The sequence below is a fragment of the Cariama cristata genome, unplaced genomic scaffold (assembly GCF_000690535.1).
Source record: "Cariama cristata isolate BGI_N322 unplaced genomic scaffold, ASM69053v1 scaffold20738, whole genome shotgun sequence".
Lineage (NCBI taxonomy): Eukaryota > Metazoa > Chordata > Aves > Cariamiformes > Cariamidae > Cariama > Cariama cristata.
The window spans coordinates 39809-60033 of NW_009633846.1; the positions used below are offsets into that span (position 1 = coordinate 39809).

General features: G+C 36.7%; 1 protein-coding gene across 4 annotated transcripts in view; it reads left to right on the forward strand.

Moving 5' to 3' along the window:
• TJP1 (tight junction protein 1) overlaps window positions 1–20216 on the forward strand; it is a 44440-nt gene extending 24224 nt beyond the window's left edge. The window contains exons 16-27 of one of the 4 annotated variants that reach the window (XM_009706895.1): window positions 466–676; window positions 1203–1303; window positions 2469–2822; window positions 3242–3493; window positions 4364–5263; window positions 5603–5697; window positions 6202–6426; window positions 11666–11848; window positions 12548–13015; window positions 14380–14597; window positions 15903–16046; window positions 19320–20216. In XM_009706895.1, the coding sequence (XP_009705197.1) occupies window positions 466–676; window positions 1203–1303; window positions 2469–2822; window positions 3242–3493; window positions 4364–5263; window positions 5603–5697; window positions 6202–6426; window positions 11666–11848; window positions 12548–13015; window positions 14380–14597; window positions 15903–16046; window positions 19320–19414 (3246 nt within the window). In that variant the 3' untranslated portion in view covers window positions 19415–20216. The remainder of the gene's footprint in view (window positions 1–465; window positions 677–1202; window positions 1304–2468; window positions 2823–3241; window positions 3494–4363; window positions 5264–5602; window positions 5698–6201; window positions 6427–11665; window positions 11849–12547; window positions 13016–14379; window positions 14598–15902; window positions 16047–19319) is intronic. The other 3 variants (XM_009706896.1, XM_009706897.1, XM_009706898.1) reach the window with 3 other exon arrangements.
• Window positions 20217–20225: the final 9 nt, after the last annotated feature.

Here is a 20225-nt window from a genome sequence, read left to right on the forward strand (position 1 = left end):
TTGCCTTCAGAGTGGTTTGGGGGTTGGTTTTTTGTTGTTTGTTTTTGTTTGGGTTTGGTTGGTTGGGTTTTTTTGAAAGGAAGACAGAAGTATGCAATGAGACTAGGTCTTGTGTTTCAATGTTTCCTTTTTTCTTATTAGCAGAATACTAATAGGAAACTGCTTACTTCTACTTTAGTGCCTGCTTACTTTGAGGAGATTTTTTTTTTGAAATAGGGAGTTAAACATTTAAAAGCTCGTAGTTACACAGTTAGTCCTACAGTTCAAAATGCTTATGCCTATGTAGCGTGATATCGGAATGGGTTTGGTTTCTATTAATTAAAGAGGAAAAGAATTTAAATCAGTAATTTGAAACAATGAACTCTGTAAAGGTAATACAAAATAAATTTGTGGAGGATGTTTAAAACAATAAATCTAGTATGTATGTGATCCACTTTCTTGCCTCTGTCCTTTTTATCACAACAGGACAAACATGCTTTATTAGATGTCACTCCTAATGCAGTGGACCGTCTGAATTATGCCCAGTGGTATCCTATTGTAGTGTTCCTAAACCCTGATTCTAAGCAGGGTGTAAAGACTATGAGAATGAGATTGTGCCCAGAATCACGAAAAAGTGCCAGAAAGCTTTATGAAAGAGCTCACAAACTACGCAAAAATAATCATCATCTCTTTACAAGTAAGTAATTGGATATACTGTATTAGTATTTGGTGGGGCGGTGTGAGATGAGAGTAACTTCTTCCTCCAGACTTTTCTGCAAATGGAGCAAGTCAAGCAGTTTTTGACTTGTTCGGGCTCCCCGTTCAATAGTTCATTGATATGTGCATTATTTGCACATGACTGCACAAATATAAAGCAATCTGAAACATCAAAATGACATTTCTAGTATCTGGTGGCTTTGCAGGATCATCAGCCAAAACCAAACATTTGAATAAATAGGAAGATCATATGATGTGATTAAAACTTTTTTTTTTTTAATCTGGCCAAACTGAAGCCTCACTTTATTCTAAGCTAGTGTTAACTCAGTATTTCCTAAGGGATAAAATGTCCCAAATCACATCAGGCCTTAAGGTTGCTTTGAATACTAATATTTACAGTACTGTAAATTTCATAGTTTTAACCTACCCATTGCTTTTGTTAACTGGTGGTACAGATCCTTCTTATTTCTGCAGAACTAAGTCAAACTAACCTGCTATACTTCTAGCTACCATTAACTTGAATTCAATGAATGAAGGATGGTATGGCGCTCTAAAGGAAGCAATTCAGCAACAACAGAACCAACTAGTGTGGGTTTCAGAAGGAAAGGTAAGAAATAATATGTTTGGGGAGAAATGTCGAAACTGTATTTATGAGAGGTTTTTTGTTCTTTCATTCTTACTGCTATTACAGATGTGGGCAGGTGCTTGTGCAATGAAGTTTGTTTTCCTTCTTCCCTCCTCATTTTAACCATCATTTGAAGATCTAAAGCAGTAATGCATCGTGGCTGTGTGAACTGCTCAAAACTGATTTGTTACTGTATTAGTGCAGTTATTCTGAGGGCTGTACAGTTGTCCTTGTGCGTGTAGCAATGTAGTGAGTGAGGGCTTTTGCCCTTTGGCGGTGTTAACTGGATGATTGCTTTGAAGACTTTGTGGGGATTGGATGCTTTTCCATGAAAAAACTTCTGGGTGTTCTGCTGCACTAGGGGGGTGCTAGGGGCTGGGATTGCCTAATGGTTAATTATTCTTTCTTTGATATAAAAGCAAGTTGCATATTCATGTTTTTTCTGACCTTTCTGAGAATTGTGCTCTCTCAATTGTGAGAACACAGATACAGAATCACAAGTTAGTATTCTATGTTCCCCACTAAAACACTACTTGCCTTCTCAAGCTGCATGTTACACTATGCACATTAGATCCATCCTCTTGAAAAACTGATATTGAGCGAAGTGCCAGCTGCAAGTAAGCAAATGATGAGTCAGCTATTGCTGTTTCTTAATATTTGGATCGTCTATTTCTGTTCAGATTGAGCTCACTTCACCTCCTTATATGTGCCTTCAAGTTAATGATTTCAATATCATAGTATTACTTTAAAGTGCATCTTTGTATCTTTCCAAACACTTCGATTTCCATGGACACTGTGCGCTATCCGCTCCCTTACACTGATGGTCATCTTACCACTTAGTAAATGTTTCAAAGAGCTAGACTGCAGAGAAGACTTTTAGGTGTAAGCTTAACATCTTCAATGATTGAAACAGGATTTCTTCTCCCCTGTGAGATTCAGAATTGTTGAATTCTTATACTGTTGCTGTACTGCTGGATTTGGAATGTAACTCTTCTTAATTACTAGACTTTCTGTTGTGGTTCAGAACAAGTTAGATGCATTTCACTTGTTCAGTTCTTAATTATTCACAGAAAAATTTTGTGACTTTATGTTGCAGGAAGGGCTTTCTTTCTACAATAAACATGTACTCTAATTTTGTTTGACACAGGCAGATGGTGCTACAAGTGATGACCTTGATTTACACGATGACCGCCTTTCTTACCTCTCAGCTCCTGGTAGTGAATATTCTATGTACAGCACAGACAGTAGACACACATCTGATTATGAAGACACAGATACAGAAGGGGGTGCTTATACTGATCAGGAACTGGATGAAACTCTGAATGATGAGGTTGGGACTCCTCCTGAATCTGCTATTACACGTTCTTCCGAACCTGTTAGAGAGGATTCTTCTGGAATGCATCATGAAACTCAAACTTACCCAACTTATGCATCTCAAGCTCAGCCACAGCCAAATCTCAGAATAGATTCTTCAGGATTTAAAACAACTACTTCTCAGCCGGTAAGAAAGTAATTTTATACACTGACTACTATACATTTACTTCAGATTGCAAGTTCTCTTGAACAAGAAATCTGTGGTTATAGTCCACTTACCAGTATTGCAAGTGCATACAAGAGTTTGTCAACAGCAACAATGATATGTTGTAATGAATTGGAGAATCAGCTTGCCCTACCTGATTTAGTGACTCATTTGGACAGTAGGGGGATTGAAGTACCATTTTATTTTTGATTAAATGTTTTGCTTTTTTAATCTTCAACATAATGAATTTCTGGAAGTGGTAGTGCATGATACTTTCAGTACCTTTCATTCTACATCTAGCTGCATTGATCAAAGCATCATTTAAATCATTTTAATATAAATCAAAAAGTCATACAATGATTCAATAGTGGTATATTTAAAATATTTTAAACACTTCACAGAAAGCAGAAGCCTCACCTGCAGTCCCTTACCTTTCCCCGTCGCCTGAATCAAACCCTGCAACCTCAACAACCTCTGCAGTAAATGCTAATGTAAACCTAACTAATGTCAGACTGGAGGAGCCTACTGCTGCTCCTTACAACTCTTACCAACCACAAGCGGGCCCCTTAAGAACATCAAGTACTGAGGGAGCTCATATAGTCCTAAGAGATCAAGAGCCATCATCCTTATCGCCGCATATAGATCCAGCAAAGGTACCTGTGCCACATTGTTGCGCTGATTTCCTGCTATACATTGAGCTAGCACATGATCTTTTTGTTTTGCCCTTATTTGGAGAATTTCTTCTAAATTTTTTCCTAGTTGCACTGATTTCCTGCTGTACATCAAGCTAACACATGATCTTTTTGTTTTGCCATTATGTGGAGAATTCCTTCTGATTTTTTTTTCCTGTAAGAGATCATGCAGGTTACAAAAAATAATGCATCTGAATTGCTAAGCATCATCTTAATGTTTTGTGTGCATGGCTTCAAACTATATACTTTTCACTTACAAAAAGATGACATTTTGTTTAAAAAGGCTGCTTTCTGTATTTTTTTTTTACTTTACATGTGACTTTTTTAGCTTGTCAATTTTCTGCTGTTTGTTAATGAGGCCTTGAGAAAAATCTGTTATTTCCCTAAAATGACAGTAGATCTTTGTATGCTTTAAATCATGCCAAATCCTTGATCATCAAGATGAATCTGGTTTGTTGAATGACTTTATATACTACTTCAGCAATGCTAGAGCTAACTTAAATATGTAAATCGATTTACTTGCACTATTCCCACCTCCTGCAAAAGTGTGTGTGCTCCCTCCAATACCAAACCCCAAAGATGAGAGACTGACTTTTGTCTTTCTCTTTAAATCTACTTATGTGTTTTTGCTTAAAAAATAGGATTGGAAGGGATCTTTTGAATCAACAAGTTCAGCTTCCTGTGATTGCAAACAACTTCATCAAGTCATTCTACTTCTAAACAAAATTACAGCCAGTGTCTAAGACCTAAGTTTGTTTAAGAGATTACATTCCAAATGCAGCTGCAGTTACTCTTCATTTTAACTGAAAAGTATGCCTCTCTCTTTCACAGGTATACCGAAAAGATCCATATATTAATGAAGAAGCATCCAGACAAAGCTACATCTTAAAACAGCCAGCAATTAATCACCCAGTCCAGAGACAGGAAAGAGACCCAAATCTGATCTATGAATCCCAGGCTCAGTATGCAGAAAAACAACCGAGTAGGGACTACGAACAGTCAACGTATAGGTATGATTCTACAAACTATGTAGATCAATTTTCTCGTGGTTATGACCCTCGCCTACATTATGATGACCGTGTGCCTCCCTATGAGGAGCACTGGGCATATTATGATGAAAAACAGCCCTACAACCAAACAAGAACAGCTTATGAAAGCCAGCCTCCTAGGGATCTTGATTCCAGACAAAATATAGAAGAGAGCACAGAACGCAGCTATTATCCAGCACAACCTCGTTTTGAAGAACACCCTCCAATGAGTTATGATGGCAGACCTCGCTATGAGCATGCACCCAAAAACTTCAGCTTGCCCCAAGTGCGATACGAAGATCAACATGCTGTTGGATATGACACACATGGTAGATATAAACAAGAAGCTCAGCCATACCAGTCAGCTGTATCTCGATCTCCTGAACCGAAGCAGTACTTTGATCCACATATAAGAGGCTATGAACAAGGTCCTCCTCAAGCTTATAGTGCTAAAGCTGGACAATATGAGCCTTCTCATAGCACTTCAGGTGTTTCTCTTCCTCCTCCCCCTTCATCACAAACCAAACCAGAAGTTTTGCCTTCTAACAGTAAACCACTGCCTACACCGCCATCTTTAGCAGAAGAAGAGGAAGATCCAGCCATGAAACCACAGTCTGTGCGAAGTAGGGTTAAGATATTTGAAAGAAGAAGATCACCATCTTTGGAAAAAATGAAGGACTCAAGTGATACATCAGCTGTCAAGGTAAGTCATCGAAGCTTTTTAATTCCTGCTTTTTGCTAAAGAGACTACATTGCAAGAAGTAAAGTACTGTCTTGGAAAGAAAGCTTTACTGCTTGTGGAATAGCCTGTTAGCAACCTAACTGCAGTATGTTTTAAAACAGAAGCTGAAAACTTTTGTGAAAACACTGAAGGTGCTCTTGCCATGCTGAAAACTCCTCCAATTCATCTTTCACTAGTATTTCATTCTGGTTTTCCTTTTGGGGAAGCACAGAGGGGGCAGTCCTAGTTTTCTTACTCATAAACTGCTGTATCTTTCTAAATGCTAGAATCTAAGAGAATATGCTGTGCTTTTCTTTACAGCCTCCAGAGTTAGCACCTAAGCCTACACTCACAGCCGTGAGTGGTCCAAAACCAACTTCTCAAAGCCAGTATGAACACGACAAAACAACTTACAGGTAGATGCACAACTTGATTAATTAAGTTTAGTTTTCAGTATGAGATTAGAATACTCAGAGAACATATCTTAGTGTTTCTAATTGGAAACTGCAGAGTAGAGAGTTGGAGTGTGTCAGTATGATTTCTGCATCAATAGTAAGGCAGGGCACAAAGTCATTTCTCATGGACATGACTACTGGGAATTGGGGAGGGACATGTTATAATTTCTCAGCATTTTTGAGGAAGAAACTTAGCCAGTATCTCCGTCTTACTTTTTCTGTGTTTGAGAGAATTAGAAATTAAAACAAAAGGGAAAAGGTAAGGTAAAAGAGAAATAAGGATTTTTCTTTCTTTATGCTTTGTCACAACTATCTGATTTCCATGTGGTATGGGTTAAAAAGGCAAAATGTGCAATTACATTTTGGTTGCTTTATTACTAGCTAGGTTATAAAATAGAATTTTAATTCAGGTACTTATGCTTGTTTAATTCTGCAAGGCAACTGTATATTATTATTCTTGGTTAGGGCCCCAGAACCACAGAGACCTCAAGTGAAGCCCCCTGAAGATATTGTACGTTCAAATCATTATGATCCTGAAGAAGATGAAGAGTATTACCGAAAGCAGCTCTCGTACTTTGATCGCAGAAGTTTTGAAAATAAGCCATCTGCACAGGTTCCTGCCAGCCATCATTCTGAGCCCACTAAACCAATACATTCGCAGAATCAGCTGAATTTCACCAATTATTCTAAGTAAGTTTGGGGGATTTCTTTTTTTTAATTTCAAAAAGGAGAGAGACATATAGAACTAAAACACAAATTCTGCCTCAGTCATTGGAATTCCAAGAATTCATGGTATCCACTTGAAATTATTTTGTATTCGTGACATCAGTTTCTCTGTTTAGATATAGCTTTAGTTTCAAAACACATAATTGCATAACTTTTAATTTTGGTAAATGAAATGAGTAACTTTTGTAGATTTCAGGACCCTTCAGCATGTTACTACTTTCGCTTACCACTTACTAACAGAACATAACAAAGTATTTCCTTAGTCTAACTAATACTGAGTGCTTAAACATCTTTCGAAACAAAGGTTTTGATTTACTCCAGTTCTGCATGCATTTATTCTGTGGACAGGGTTGTACATGTTAGCTGTGTTTGACATGAGGAAACTAAGCCTTTAGGGAATATTGCTGAGGCCGGAATTTAGTCTGTTGATGGAAACATCTGTTTCCTGTATTGTTCTACTTCCTTGATTTGGAACATTTTGATACAGAAATTGTGTGAAAGCTCCTAAACAGATTTAGCTCAGGTAAAGAACTGACTATCTTGAAGGATACTTATGCAAACTTAGTGAATATGCTCCACAGTTACCTAAGCTTCCAAAATTTGTTTTAATTCAAACCATAACAATATGTTTGTGGCTGTTACTGTGAAAAGCTGTCTTGGCTTGTGGCATGCAGGCTGAAAACCGGGCATTTTTGAAGGCTTTGGTTGAAAAAAAAATCTGCACTGTTCAGGTTAAACTGAAAAATCTGGCAACCTTCATGTAAATGAGATCTTTAGAGTGAAATTAAAACTTCAGTAAGCCAGTTTATTGCGTTAAGTGTATATGCAAGCTGTCTTTCATGTACTTGAGAGAATGTGTTCCAGTGCTTGCCTTAAAGGAATTGAGCTAGGACTCGGGAATCCTATTCTTATTCGTATAATACTGTCTCTCATCTCCAATGTCTTCCTCTGCAAACTGACAATATTAGAATCTTTCCAAAAACTTGATAGGTTTTAAAGGATTCACTTTTTTTTCTGATCAAGAAGTCTACATATAGTAACTTATTTCTTACTTTACTTTTTTGTATGCTAAGGAAGGAATACGTATAGTAATCTGTAACCAGTTCTGATTCTCAGTCAAGGATGTTCTCTATTCTTCCTTTCTGCTTGCCCTGTGGCTTCTGATGGAAAGATGAGAGCATGTCTGTCTTGCTCTCTGGACATCATAGGAAGAGACCTTAAAAAAAAAAAAAAAAGAGGCTTGGCTGGCCTTATAATGCATTGTAGGAGCTTTCAGAATTACGTTTCCACATACAAAAAACAACGTTACCGATAGATTGTCCGTTTTGGTCTGTAGGCATGGACTGTGTTGCCATCATAAATACAAGTAACATTTTGAGAGAAATGTTGTAAGCTTTGATCAGGTAACTTGATTGTAAAGTTCTTCAGATGGAGAGTGTTGCAAGCTTTCGTTGTATGTTTGTTATCCTCTGCAGTATTGTCACGCGTGCTGAAAAACATGAAAAATACACACAACTAATGGATTTTTTGCTGCAGAACAGCTAATATTTGAGAGAGATTATTCCATGCTTCTACCTACGACTTCTGTCTGCCATGACACTTCTGTTCTTTGACTGCTCAGTTCTGGTTTTGTTTTGTTTGTGAGTTAGTGTATAACTTCAGGGCTTATACTTATGGGAAGGTGACATCTTGCTGCCACAGAGGAATAAGACAATACTGGTTTTAAGGCTGATAGTTTCATATGTCAGGGAACAAAAATGTGTTGTGTGTTTTCCTTCATGGAAGAATGTAAGCCTTAACAGAAAGGGACAGACATGGGAAAGAAAATTTGCCCAGGGTAGTCCAGTGCAAATAGACAAAGACTACAATATTAATGGAAGTAAGTGAAAAGTGATAAGCAAGAACACTACACAGTTGGACAGTACTGCCTCTAGAAGCATATTGCAATGTCCTTGCATGAAAACACAAAACCATTGCTGTCTGGAGAAATCATTCATATTTAGGACTCTCCTTTTGCCAGCTTCCAGTTTGTACTGTGTTACTTGCTCATTATTAATATTTTTTCCAGTGAATTTATATAGTAATTGCTATTCTGTGAATAAACTCTTCTAAAAAGAAACAGGACTAAATTTGGATGATACAGGAACTGTTGATTATGCAATTTCTTGCTCCTGCATAATCCGTATAATGTATTCTGGGTACAGAGGACAGATTTTATTTATACATGAGCAGTAGCTACAACTTTTTACCATTAATATTTAAAATGGAAACATTGTTATGTAAAGTTCTTTGCCACTGAGTAAATATTGTGAAAATATGTCTTTCTCCTATTATGTGTGTACAAATTTGTTAACTCTTCTAATTTGTTGGGGTTCTATTTGCATCATTTAAGAAATTTATGCCATTACTAAAGCTACTTTCTATGGGTCATGCCATATCTGCATGTTACGGTTGTCAGTAACTGTAGAATAAGGAATAGTTTCTCTTGATGTGAGGAAATAGTGGAACTTAAATGGACACATTTCAATGGACTTAGTTGGAGCAATTTATGAGGCTACTACTCCTATGGCTGAGAGTAGTGGATTTGTTCCTGCTTGTTTCAGTGTGGTTACCTGCATTAGCTTGACATGCTGCAGAATGAGGTAGCTTACCTAAATTTTATATTGAGTAGGGTTAAGAGTACTTGCATGATCAGTTCCAGCCTTATCTGAGAAAGCAGTAAGGAAGAGTGTCCTGTGTTAACTACTTAAACTGCTCAAGCTGAGCTTTTATGTGTCTGTTGCAGAGTTCGAGCTTTTGGAATGGGAACTGAAGGTCAGCAATGCAGTTTGATAAGTTTTCTGTTGCCCACCCAGGCTCACAACCTGTTGCCCACTGGTTCATTCTAGTGGTTCACTTCTGCTTCATTTCAGATTAAAGTAGTGGTTTTGTAACAGAAATGAAATGGGAAATAGCTTAGAAAACAGCACATTGGTAATTAGAGGAACTTCAGTTATACACTCACAAACTGTAAGCAAGCATTTTGTTGTGGACTGCTTTCATTGCATACAGGTTCTGAACAATGTGGTTGAGATTGTGGCTGACCCTTGGTCAGGAGCCTGTGACAGAAGGATGTGCTTCATAATAAGCATAGCCTTGTGCTGGTTGTGTTTGTATTGTCACAACTCTCTCTTCTGCTCCCTTTATCAAAATGTATTGCCCTTCCCCAATTTTTAATTCTTCAGAAGCCTGGCAGGCAGTTCGGATTGGGTATGGAGTGTGGGGTTTTAGTGTGGGCTTTTGCAGTGCTGCCCTCCCCTGGTTAATATTCCCCTCCGGGAAGCAGTGATTTCAGGTAGGCAGTTTTCTGAGAAAGCAACTACTACCCACCTGGAATAAAGACAACAGTGAATGAGTGTGCAGTAATAACTTCTGTTGTTTGATGAATGGCTTTATATAAAATCTGGGGAACAGAAGCTTATACAGCAGATCTAAAATGATCTTTTTTTGCAACACTGATTTTCAGAGATACATTTATACAGATGCTGTTTAGCTCACTGAGCAATACATTCATGTGGTATCAAGCAGATTTTCAAAAGCTGATCAGCCCTTGTATTAGTTTCATAACCTATTCCTCTGAAACAGTAAGACTGTTGGTGTCTAAAATTGTTGCCTGTTAAATTTTTATGGGCATACAGGAAGTGAAGGGATGAGGGAAAGCTGTCCTAATCTAAAATACATTTTCTTGCAACATATGAGCAGGATAAGTGTTAAAAATCAAGGGAAACTTATCAGTATACTTAGGGTTTTCTATCTCTCCTAGTATTCATAAACAGTTTTTCTAAGATGTCCTTTTAGGAGTTGTTGAACACATTTGGAAGCATTTTATGGTGTGGGTTCTACTGTTGCATGAGCTGATAGTGCTATAGAAACATTTGCTATGAGTGTGCCCTCAGTTACATGATCTGCAATACAAAACCGTTATCATGCTGTGTATGTTAAGACTGAAGAAATGAACGCAAATTGGACCGTAAGTGAGAGATTGTTAGAATATGGGATTTATATTTTGCTCACTTTTTTCAATATATTGAATAACTTTACTTATACAGATTGTAACAAATGGCTTAGTGTAATCTCATTCTTACCTTCAATATCTGTTCAATATGAGGTCTTGACAACTTCCTAAGTCTCTGACAAAATTTCATACTAAATATAGTAGGTGATCGTTGGTATGTATGCATATGGTAAAGGTCTTATCAGAAACATCACTATAAAAGTAGCCTCTCTTTGTTTCAACAACCTTGTATGAACTGCTAGGACTAACATTAAAAGTGTGAAGAAATAACATGCTCAAGATAGAATGACTATTTTCTTTCATTCTTCTATTGCTGTTTGCTTTGCCATCACCTAGATTTCTTGGCTCTTACACTAGCTATGACTACTTGAAAAGGAACATCAAGTGGTAAGACTGTTATTGATGTGAGGATGTTTTCAGGTGTCCTCTCACTGTTACATTTCATCACAGGCATTATGTGCACTTAAAATTTTAAATATGGATTTTGAAAGTAAGTTCAATATATTGTAGTCCAAAACTACAGGCATTTGTGAAATCAGTCATTTCCTGAAATAAACTTGTGGAGAAATATTTCTAGTCGAAGAAAATTTTTGAAAAAAATCTTATTTTCAAAACATTTATCTACGCTTTGCACATAAAGCTAGTGAAGCTTAAGCTGATCATGTTTCTAATTAAGATGGCATTGTTCAAATACTGGGTGTATTTAGAAAAGTTGTACTGGAATCCATTGTCCTATTGGCTAGTCATGTTTTCCAAAAACAACCCACTCACTCCTCAAAGAAGTGGATTTATATTTTCATTTTGAAGACCTGCTAAATTAGAGAACGCTTTTTCATTGAAATTACCCCAAATGAGACTGAAAAATTAAGATCTTGTAGGCTATTGTGCAAATACACCTGAAATGTCATCTGCCTTTTGTTTGCCATGGTTTGTCTTACTAATCTTCTAAAGATTCAATGTTGTCTTAATCTCTTGTGCTTATGAATGAATGTTTTTATACTTGAGACAGGCTATTAAAGAATTGTGTTTTAATGTTTATAGGAAGAGATGGAAATCGGGTGATCGTAGAAGAAAAAAAATAGCAATGAAGGCAGGAGCTCGGAGCCCTAAGGAAACTGAACAGTCAGGTTTTTTTTTTTATTTCAACAGGGGGAAACCAACAGATACTGAATCAATGGATAGGCCTGTTGGTGAAAAACGCTATGAGCCAATCCCTCAAGTTACAACTCCTCCTCCTGCTCCTTCAGTCCAGTATACGCAACCTCAGTCGATTAATAGTCCTGTCCTGTCTCTCCCAGCACATCACAAGCCTGCACTTTCTGAAGGTAAGCAGTTGGAAAGCTAACCTGTCTCATGTGGTAACAAGTATCACTTGTCAGGTGCTTGTGTGGTTGCTTCAGCATGCCTACACTAGTAACTATGTTGTTCTCTAACTGAAAGTTGAAATAATTATTAGTGAAAATAGTTTTTTACTGTAGCGAGATTAAGTTTTGTGAAATGATTTGGTGATCCTGTCTGAAACTAACTTCCAGGCGTCAGTAGTCACTGTAACTGTCTCTTCCATATTTAGTGATCTCAGCAAAGGTGAAGGAAAATTTCCAGTACTTAAATGTACCTTTCTGTGCTTTGGACTAGAATTCTTCAGGCATGAGTAAGAGTTGTAGGCTTCTAAAAACAGAAGAAAAAGTTGTTTTCACTTTCACCTTGAGAGAGTTGCCCAGTCAAACAGAATTTTTCAGTTTGTGCAAGAATGTGTGATAGTATTTCAGTACTGATTTTCTTTTATTTGTCATGGTATAAATCAGTCTAACTTTTTTATTGAAAGGTCATATCATTGTATCTAACATATCTGTTTAATGATGAAACATTAATGATGAAACTTGCCTGAACATACAAAATGTAATAGGACAGGTGATCTAAGAGAGCTAAGCTGAACATATATATATTTTATATAGTAGATTAAGAATTGACTGAAATGATTTCTTATGCCATAGTGTTCGTGACTAGAAATTTCTGATGGTTACTGACGAGTTCTGGTATTTTTATTTGTGTTGCAGTTAACTCTGTGTCTGACCCTCCTCCACCTCAGAATAAACCAGCAATTTTCAGATCCTCTAGAGAGGACACTGTGCAGTCCACTTTTTACCCTCAGAAAAGCTTCCCTGACAAAGGCCCTGTTAATGGAACTGAACAGATTCAGAAAACAGTCACTCCTTCTTACAACCGCTTTACAACAAAACCTTACACTAGTGCTGCAAGGCCCTTTGAGCGCAAGTTTGAAAGTCCTAAATTCAACCATAATCTCTTGCCAAATGAAGCTCAACATAAACCAGAGTTGCCGTCAAAATCTCCAAATTCTCCTCAACCAATTTTGAAAGCACACAGCTCATCACAGCCTCCCGAGTTTGATACTGGAATGGATACCTTTGCTGTACAGGTGGACAAGGCTAAATATCAACCAAATAATGTTAATGCTGTGCCTAAAGCCATTCCTGTAAGGTAAGCTGCTGCTTTTTTCTTTCCATTAGTACATCTATAGGAGTTCATCTGTGAAACCTGTGAAAAACACAGCTTTTTTTTTTCTGTGATTCCAATTTGTTGATGTTATAGTTGAAAGATTGATACTATGATTCTGAAATTCTGCTGAAGGGCGTTGAAGAGCATTTGGATAGATACTTGAAGTTATGTCCTATGTCCATGTATCATCATCTGTCCTGTTATTAGAAAATTTCGTGTCCTTTATTTCCTGTTTCTCGTTTTTTCCGGTAGATAGTAATCATTTATCCTCTCAATTTGTTTCTAGAAGAGGGAATTAATTTTTAAGGATAGCTGTTGCACCAAACTGTATTCGTTCTCTGTGCTTAGAGAGACTTCATGGTACATGTGTATAAGGGATACTTTAAAAATATTTGTAAAAAGAGAAGGTAACTTTAGCAGTTTAATATTGATTCCATTTACTCTAAGACAAAACAACTACTGCTTAAAAGCAGCTTGTGCTTGCCTAATATGCTTTAACTATAATAACTATGTCAAGAGCAACAGATAGTATTACAATCTTAAGCTATTTGCTGACTTGTTAAATTCTTTTCACTAATATTTGCAGAACACTATTTTATTATTCTTTGATTTCAAAATAATAATGCATGAACCAGACTTGAAATATTGCTTGATGTTTCAGTAACTCAGAAATGTAATAGAACAATGAACTGAAATTACTGGTTCTTTGAGTGAAATTCTTTGATTAGATTTCAGATCAATTTCTAAACTAGCTGTTTGATAATGTTTTATATGTTTCTTTTTAGTTATATCCTGGCAATCTGGAAAAATTTGTGGGATGTTTTTGGTTTGTGGTTTTTGTTTTGTTTTACAGACTTTGTTTTCAATGTATATCTGAATGTAAGGGTTTAGTGTGGCTTGAATAAGAGTTACTACTCCTTATGGTATTAAAGTCGTCATGGAGTTTTGGATAAAAAGAAACTTTGAGATGTTAATTACGTTTAGTTTTACTAAGCTGAAGTGTGTAGCTGGACAAGTTCTTTCTGTATAATCTCGGAAGGGGACATTTGAAAACACAAGATTCAAGTGGTCCAAATTCTTTCTTTAACTGCTTTCTGAACATTTTCAGAGTTTGTGGGCTTTGGTGGGGTGTTTTTTGTGAAAGTGTTCTTTTCTCACGGCAGAACTTGAACTACTTTAATCTTAGTTGTCCTGCACAATCAAGTGTGGGATGCATTTAATGTTTTCCTAAAATCAGGCTAGCCTACTCTAGGCTGTGCTCTGCTAAAATGTTAGAGGGAAGTATGCCACTGACTTCCAGGAAGAAAATATTGATGAAACTGCTAGGCTTTCTGTCTTATATTCAGCCCTTCAGCACTTGAGGATGAAGAGGAAGAAGATGGACACACTGTTGTAGCCACAGCAAGAGGTGTATTTAACAGCAATGGTGGTGTATTGAGCTCCATAGAGACTGGAGTTAGTATTATTATACCACAAGGAGCCATTCCAGAGGGAATAGAGCAGGAAATATATTTCAAAGTCTGCAGAGACAACAGTATACTTCCACCTTTGGACAAAGAAAAAGGTAAGAGCTGGCACTGTACACTGATCTGTTGTTTAACACAATTCTTTTCTAACAACAGTGAAATAGAATATGAAAAATACCTTAATACGCTTCATTATATAACACATATTTCTATATGAAGATACAGAGTATACATCTCGCAAGAGATATAAGGGAAGCAATAATCTGCTTAATATTGAAAGTTGCAAGCAAGATGGAGGCCCTGAATTACAGCTCGAGAATATTTAATTTGTAGACTTAAGTACTGATTTAAAACTTAGCTAATGCACTAAAGGAAGATTCTTTTTTTTAAGAATCTTTGAAATTGTATACTCCTTCCCAAGGTGCAGAGATTTATTCTAGGTGTTCTTATTAATAATATTTCTTCATCTCACAGTTAGGACCAAAAGAATATTAAAGCACATGATTTAAACTAATTTGACTTCTGTTAAATATTTGGAATTGACTTCAGTGCTTGAAAATACTCAATGTTTTAAATTTTTTCAATTTCTCTAAAGAAAACAGCTTCACAGTTTAGAAAAATGTTCTGACTTTTATATAAATAAAAGTATATTCCTGGCTGTCATTAATAAGGGTTGAGTAGCGGATCTTAGTTGAGCGACTTTTTCATAGTAAGTCTGTCTATCATACCACTAGTCCAGTGTATGTGCATTTTCTGACCTGTGAGATTCCTAATTTCCTCAAGTTAAGAAACTAAAGGGGTTAATTTTGTAAATTTGCAGTTAAAGCATTACTTGCAATCTGCAGTTACTTTGATTCTTTATCAACCAAAAATAGCATATTCCTCGCCTGAATAATATTAATGTTAACATTTGGAATTTTAAACTGAAAATAGATGTGTATGTTTGCTTTATTTTTTTGACTGGTAGGATAAGTGTCATAGTCTTGAGCTACTGAAGGCTTTCTTCAGCTCAGTGTGCCATAAATCCATACAAGCAAAACACCGCAGCTGTAGTGCGAAGACAAGCATGAACAAGTCTGCTTATGCATTTAGGGGTTTGTTTCTTTTGATGCACCTGCTTACAAATCAGTGGCAAAAAAAAAAATCACGGCATGATTTAATCATCAGACTTGTTTATCCTTTTTCGCTTTGGGATTGTGGTGTGTTCTATTGAAGTCACTTGAGCACTCTGAAAGAGACTATGAGAAACGGTCTTGGGAAGTGCTATTCTTTACTGACAGGTCAAAACGTTCTTTTTTTTCTTTAAAACGAAATTGCTGAGTAGCTCTCTGCTGTAAGTACATAATACTTTGAACCTATTTCAAGAAGAATCAGTAACAAGTTTTTCTTTCTTTTAACTATAGGTGAAACACTTCTTAGCCCCTTGGTAATGTGTGGGCCTCATGGACTAAAATTCCTGAAGCCAGTGGAGCTGCGCCTGCCACATTGTGCGTCTATGACCCCTGATGGTTGGTCTTTTGCTCTAAAATCCTCCGACTCCTCGTCGGGTATGCTGTCCTCCCTCTGTCCTTTTGGGGCTTTTGGGTGCTATCGTATAATTTAAGTTAATTTGGCTAAATGTGATGCTGTGTAATATAAAGAACTCAGTCATTGTATTTGTGTCAAACTCTCCCATTTCACTTTCATTACAAATGTCTTTCTTACATTTACTCACGGTGCAAATTCATAGCTAAAACCATGATAGCAGAAAAAGAGTAATATCTCTAGTCTATTAAATATTATCGTATTTTTCTATTCTGTCTTCTTTCTTGAGGACTGCTACAGCTGAATACACTTGAAATGATAGTCGCACTAAAATTGAGAGGAAATTATTATGTACCTCTGATTGGCCTTTGTAACATAACTGGTGTTTGTTGCTTAATTAACCATATAGGACTCTGGCAAATCTTAACAATCTGCATGCTCATAAGTCATGATTTAATGCTTGTTAACTGTTTCCATGTGTGCAAGTTGATGCTAACAACTGGTTCATTTAAGGAAACTATAGTGTTCGGTAAAAGCATTTACAATTCATTCTAATGTAGCTGGATTTTCCACAAGACTTTTCTTGCTTGCTTCTGCCTATTTCTCCTCTACTGCCTTTTACCCAGAAGTTTCTGGTTGATAGTAAAAGTTGCAACTAGGTTGCAATTTGATTTACCTGTTCATTTTTACCTCACTGTGGCTTTCTGGGATGAGAGGGAGAATGTATTAGCTGAAATGATCAGTGAGGAGCTGAATTGAGAATTCTGGGCAAGTTTCAAGCAATTTCATGAAATGGCTGTGAAGTTACAGAGATTTAAAAAGAAATGTTTGCACATCTGGGGAAAAAGTCTTAAGGTGTTTTATTCAGCTACCTTTAAAATTTATGGTGGAAGGTTCAAACCATTAATGTGTATGTATGATCTAAGTAATGACTGAACAATGTACTTCTGTATACAACATTTAAGCCACCATGTATGCATATCTTCCATCACTAATGTATCTATCACTGTCAGCACCAAAGCACTGATGCTTTGAAAGATTAAAGCATCGATCCCTTTGATTGGGGATTCAATAACCTAGAGGTATTAATGGCAATAATTTTTAGTTGTTTTTTATAAGCTATTATATGCATGTATTGCATGCATCTATTTAACAATGTGTGTATACATAGCAGTGTTAAAACACGGACTCGTAAATGATAGGGTCCCAAAAGATATGATAACTAAACTATGTACAAAAATGATACAACACTTCCTTTGTAACTAATAGCACCTGTTCATGAACTTACTTGAAGTGAAGGGAGAGGACTCAAATGATCTAAACAATAAGTGAAGCTACTGAAACATTTTTCTCCCTTTCCCAAGTGGGATGTGTGTGTGTGTGTGCATGTGTGGGTGAGAGCGTGTATATTTAAACCCTAACACTTTCTGTACTGTAAATATAACACCACATTCTGTTAATCTGAAATGGGATGTATATCATAACATTGCTCTTTTGAGACAAACTTTAAAATTAGGCAATTCTGTCTTATGATATGTAAGTAGACCATACTGTGTCTTAAATAAATAATTGTTTTCTCTCTTTCTAAATTAGTTGGTTATGGGACTCTGATTTTTGAGGTGGCTTCATAATGACAGTTTATACAGTTCTGGGTTGTTTTTTTTTCTCTCTTCAGTCGTCTGCTCTGCCTCATCTTTTGTCAATGTATCCATGTTCTGTCCTAAAAGTGATATTCATTTGCACTTACTAACATCCTTTGTGCCACACTTAAGCTTCATATATTGATACTTTACTGTTAAACCCCTTCAAAAGCTTGAATGATTCTGGTATTAAAACTGATTGGGGAAAAAAGTTGCCCTTTTTATAGCCACGCCTATTAGAATGTATTAGAAAAAATACTGAAGCTTTTTTCTTTTTCAAAGCAGTTGTATCTAAGTATGGGAAAAACATCCTCAACAGCTAGAGGTTGCAGTGGCTACAGTCTAAACCTTACTATGTATTTAGGAGGAAAGGTTCGAAAAAAGTCTGCTATTGTCTCATGTGCAAGGCTAGGACTTGGTTGTCCTACAGTCCTGTTTTACCCTTTTCCTAATATATTTGATCATGTGAGTTTTGAATGGAATTCCCAGCATGTATAAAATGAAAAATCTTCCAGCGTTATTGATCTTCTTGACTGAAATAAGTAGTCCCAGCTGGTTGCAGAAAACTTGTTTGTGTTCTCTAACTATACACAGGCCACTTATATTCTTTGTCCCTATGTCAGATGTTGCCATCACTCAGTGCATTGTGTACTTCATTTTGTTTTCATGAGTTCTTCAAGAAAATGATTTGGAATTTACAGCGGTCTCATTTAATACAGAGGTCTCAGGTGTCCACAGTCTACGTGACTGGGTTCTCTAACTTGTTGCACGTTTCTCAAGACAGATCTGTTTTGGCCAAGCTATTTCATGTCACTTATCTGGAAGGCTTAAAAGAACTTTGATGCATTTTTCACTGTCCTACTATAGTGGGACGGTGCCACTTTTTGTATAGTAGCAGCGTTTAGTAGTGGGTTTAGGTGGGTAAATGAAGAATACTTTCTCCAGTTGAAAGAGAGAATTGACTGTGCAGGTGGAATGTAACCTTTGGTGAGATGGCAGCTGATGACTTTCCCTTGTAACAATGAAACTTGGACTATAAGTAGATTAGACGCATTGTAAAGATTTTTAAGTATGTACCAGTTAACTAGAATCCCATTTAGAATGTCAGTATTTGGGGCTTTTAAGAGTATACCCGATGTAGCTGCAAAATGACTACAATCCTGTCTACAATGTTTTTCATAACAAAGTAAAACTACCAGTGTGTCATAGTATTTAGTTACAATATAACTTCTGATTTGACTCTGTTCAGAACTGTTCCAAGAAACTTCAAATGCGACCTACACAGATTAGCTTTTAAAATGTCTTTTTTTCTGGCAATTTAGGAAAGAACCAGTGAATCGCTGATTGACTGTTAATGCTTCTCAAATGGAGAGCACTATGTTGGTGCTGTAGAGTAGAATGACTTGTATTTAACAATTCCTGAGTGCCACAGCATCTGTTTTGAATAACTGATCTATCCTACATTATGTGAAAATAAAGGGTTAATTTTTTATTCATAATATAAAAGCTGCAGGGGTTTTTTTAAAAAAAAACAACAAACAACAAACAAGAGTTGATTCAGAACTTAAAAACTCCTGTCCAAAAGCTTGGTTGTTTCAAGATGTATACTGTTTGACAGCGGATACTAAACACCAGCATTATGTTTTCCTCCCACAGGTGACCCCAAAACCTGGCAGAACAAGTCTCTTCCTGGGGATCCAAACTATCTTGTTGGAGCAAACTGTGTCTCAGTCCTAATTGACCACTTCTAAATATTAAGTTAGCTGACTGAGTAAATAATGTGAAACTGAGATGGACCTTACATATAAACTGAACCACTCTATCAAGTATTAACTGTTCTATAAGTGATAATGGATCTTGGTGTTTAAGCATCTTGCTTTAACTAACAATGGTTTAGCAAGTACACTCTTTGAACCATGGTCACAATACATGCCACAAGCAGGGAGTGTACGGTGGGAACAAGGTAGCGTTTTTGCAGGTGCTGTATGTTTTGGTTTGGTTGTTCTTTTGTGGTTTTTTGTTTGGGTTTTTGTGTTTGTTTGTTTTTTTTTTTCCAAAGGACACTACTAGTATTTCATTGTTTAAAATCTGAAAGTACCAATGGAATTCTATTCAGAGAAACTGAATTTGGTTCATACTCCACTGGCGAAAACACAGAATTTGGCCTGCATTTTTACCACTCTGTGTTTGTAACTCACAAGACTATGTTTTGGTCTCTAGTTTTTAAATTATTTTTGGTGTACATGTCCAACAAAATGGCAGTCAACTTGGGGTAGCACAGTTTAGTGTTTTCCTCTGAGAGGCTAATGCAAACACATCTACTTATTGTATATGGAAACATTGTCCTGAGAACAGGGGGGAGGGGGAAAAGCATGTGGGATGGCTATGGTTCAGTTGCCTCTGTGGATTTGTAAATTAACCACATTATTACAGACCTATTAACCAGCAGGGATGCCTTACCCTCATGTTTTTAATAGTCGTAGCTCTTATAGTTCTCTGTATTAAGTTTGTATGGCTTATGTGCTTACCTAGATGATATATCATGAGAGACTGGGGGAAGGG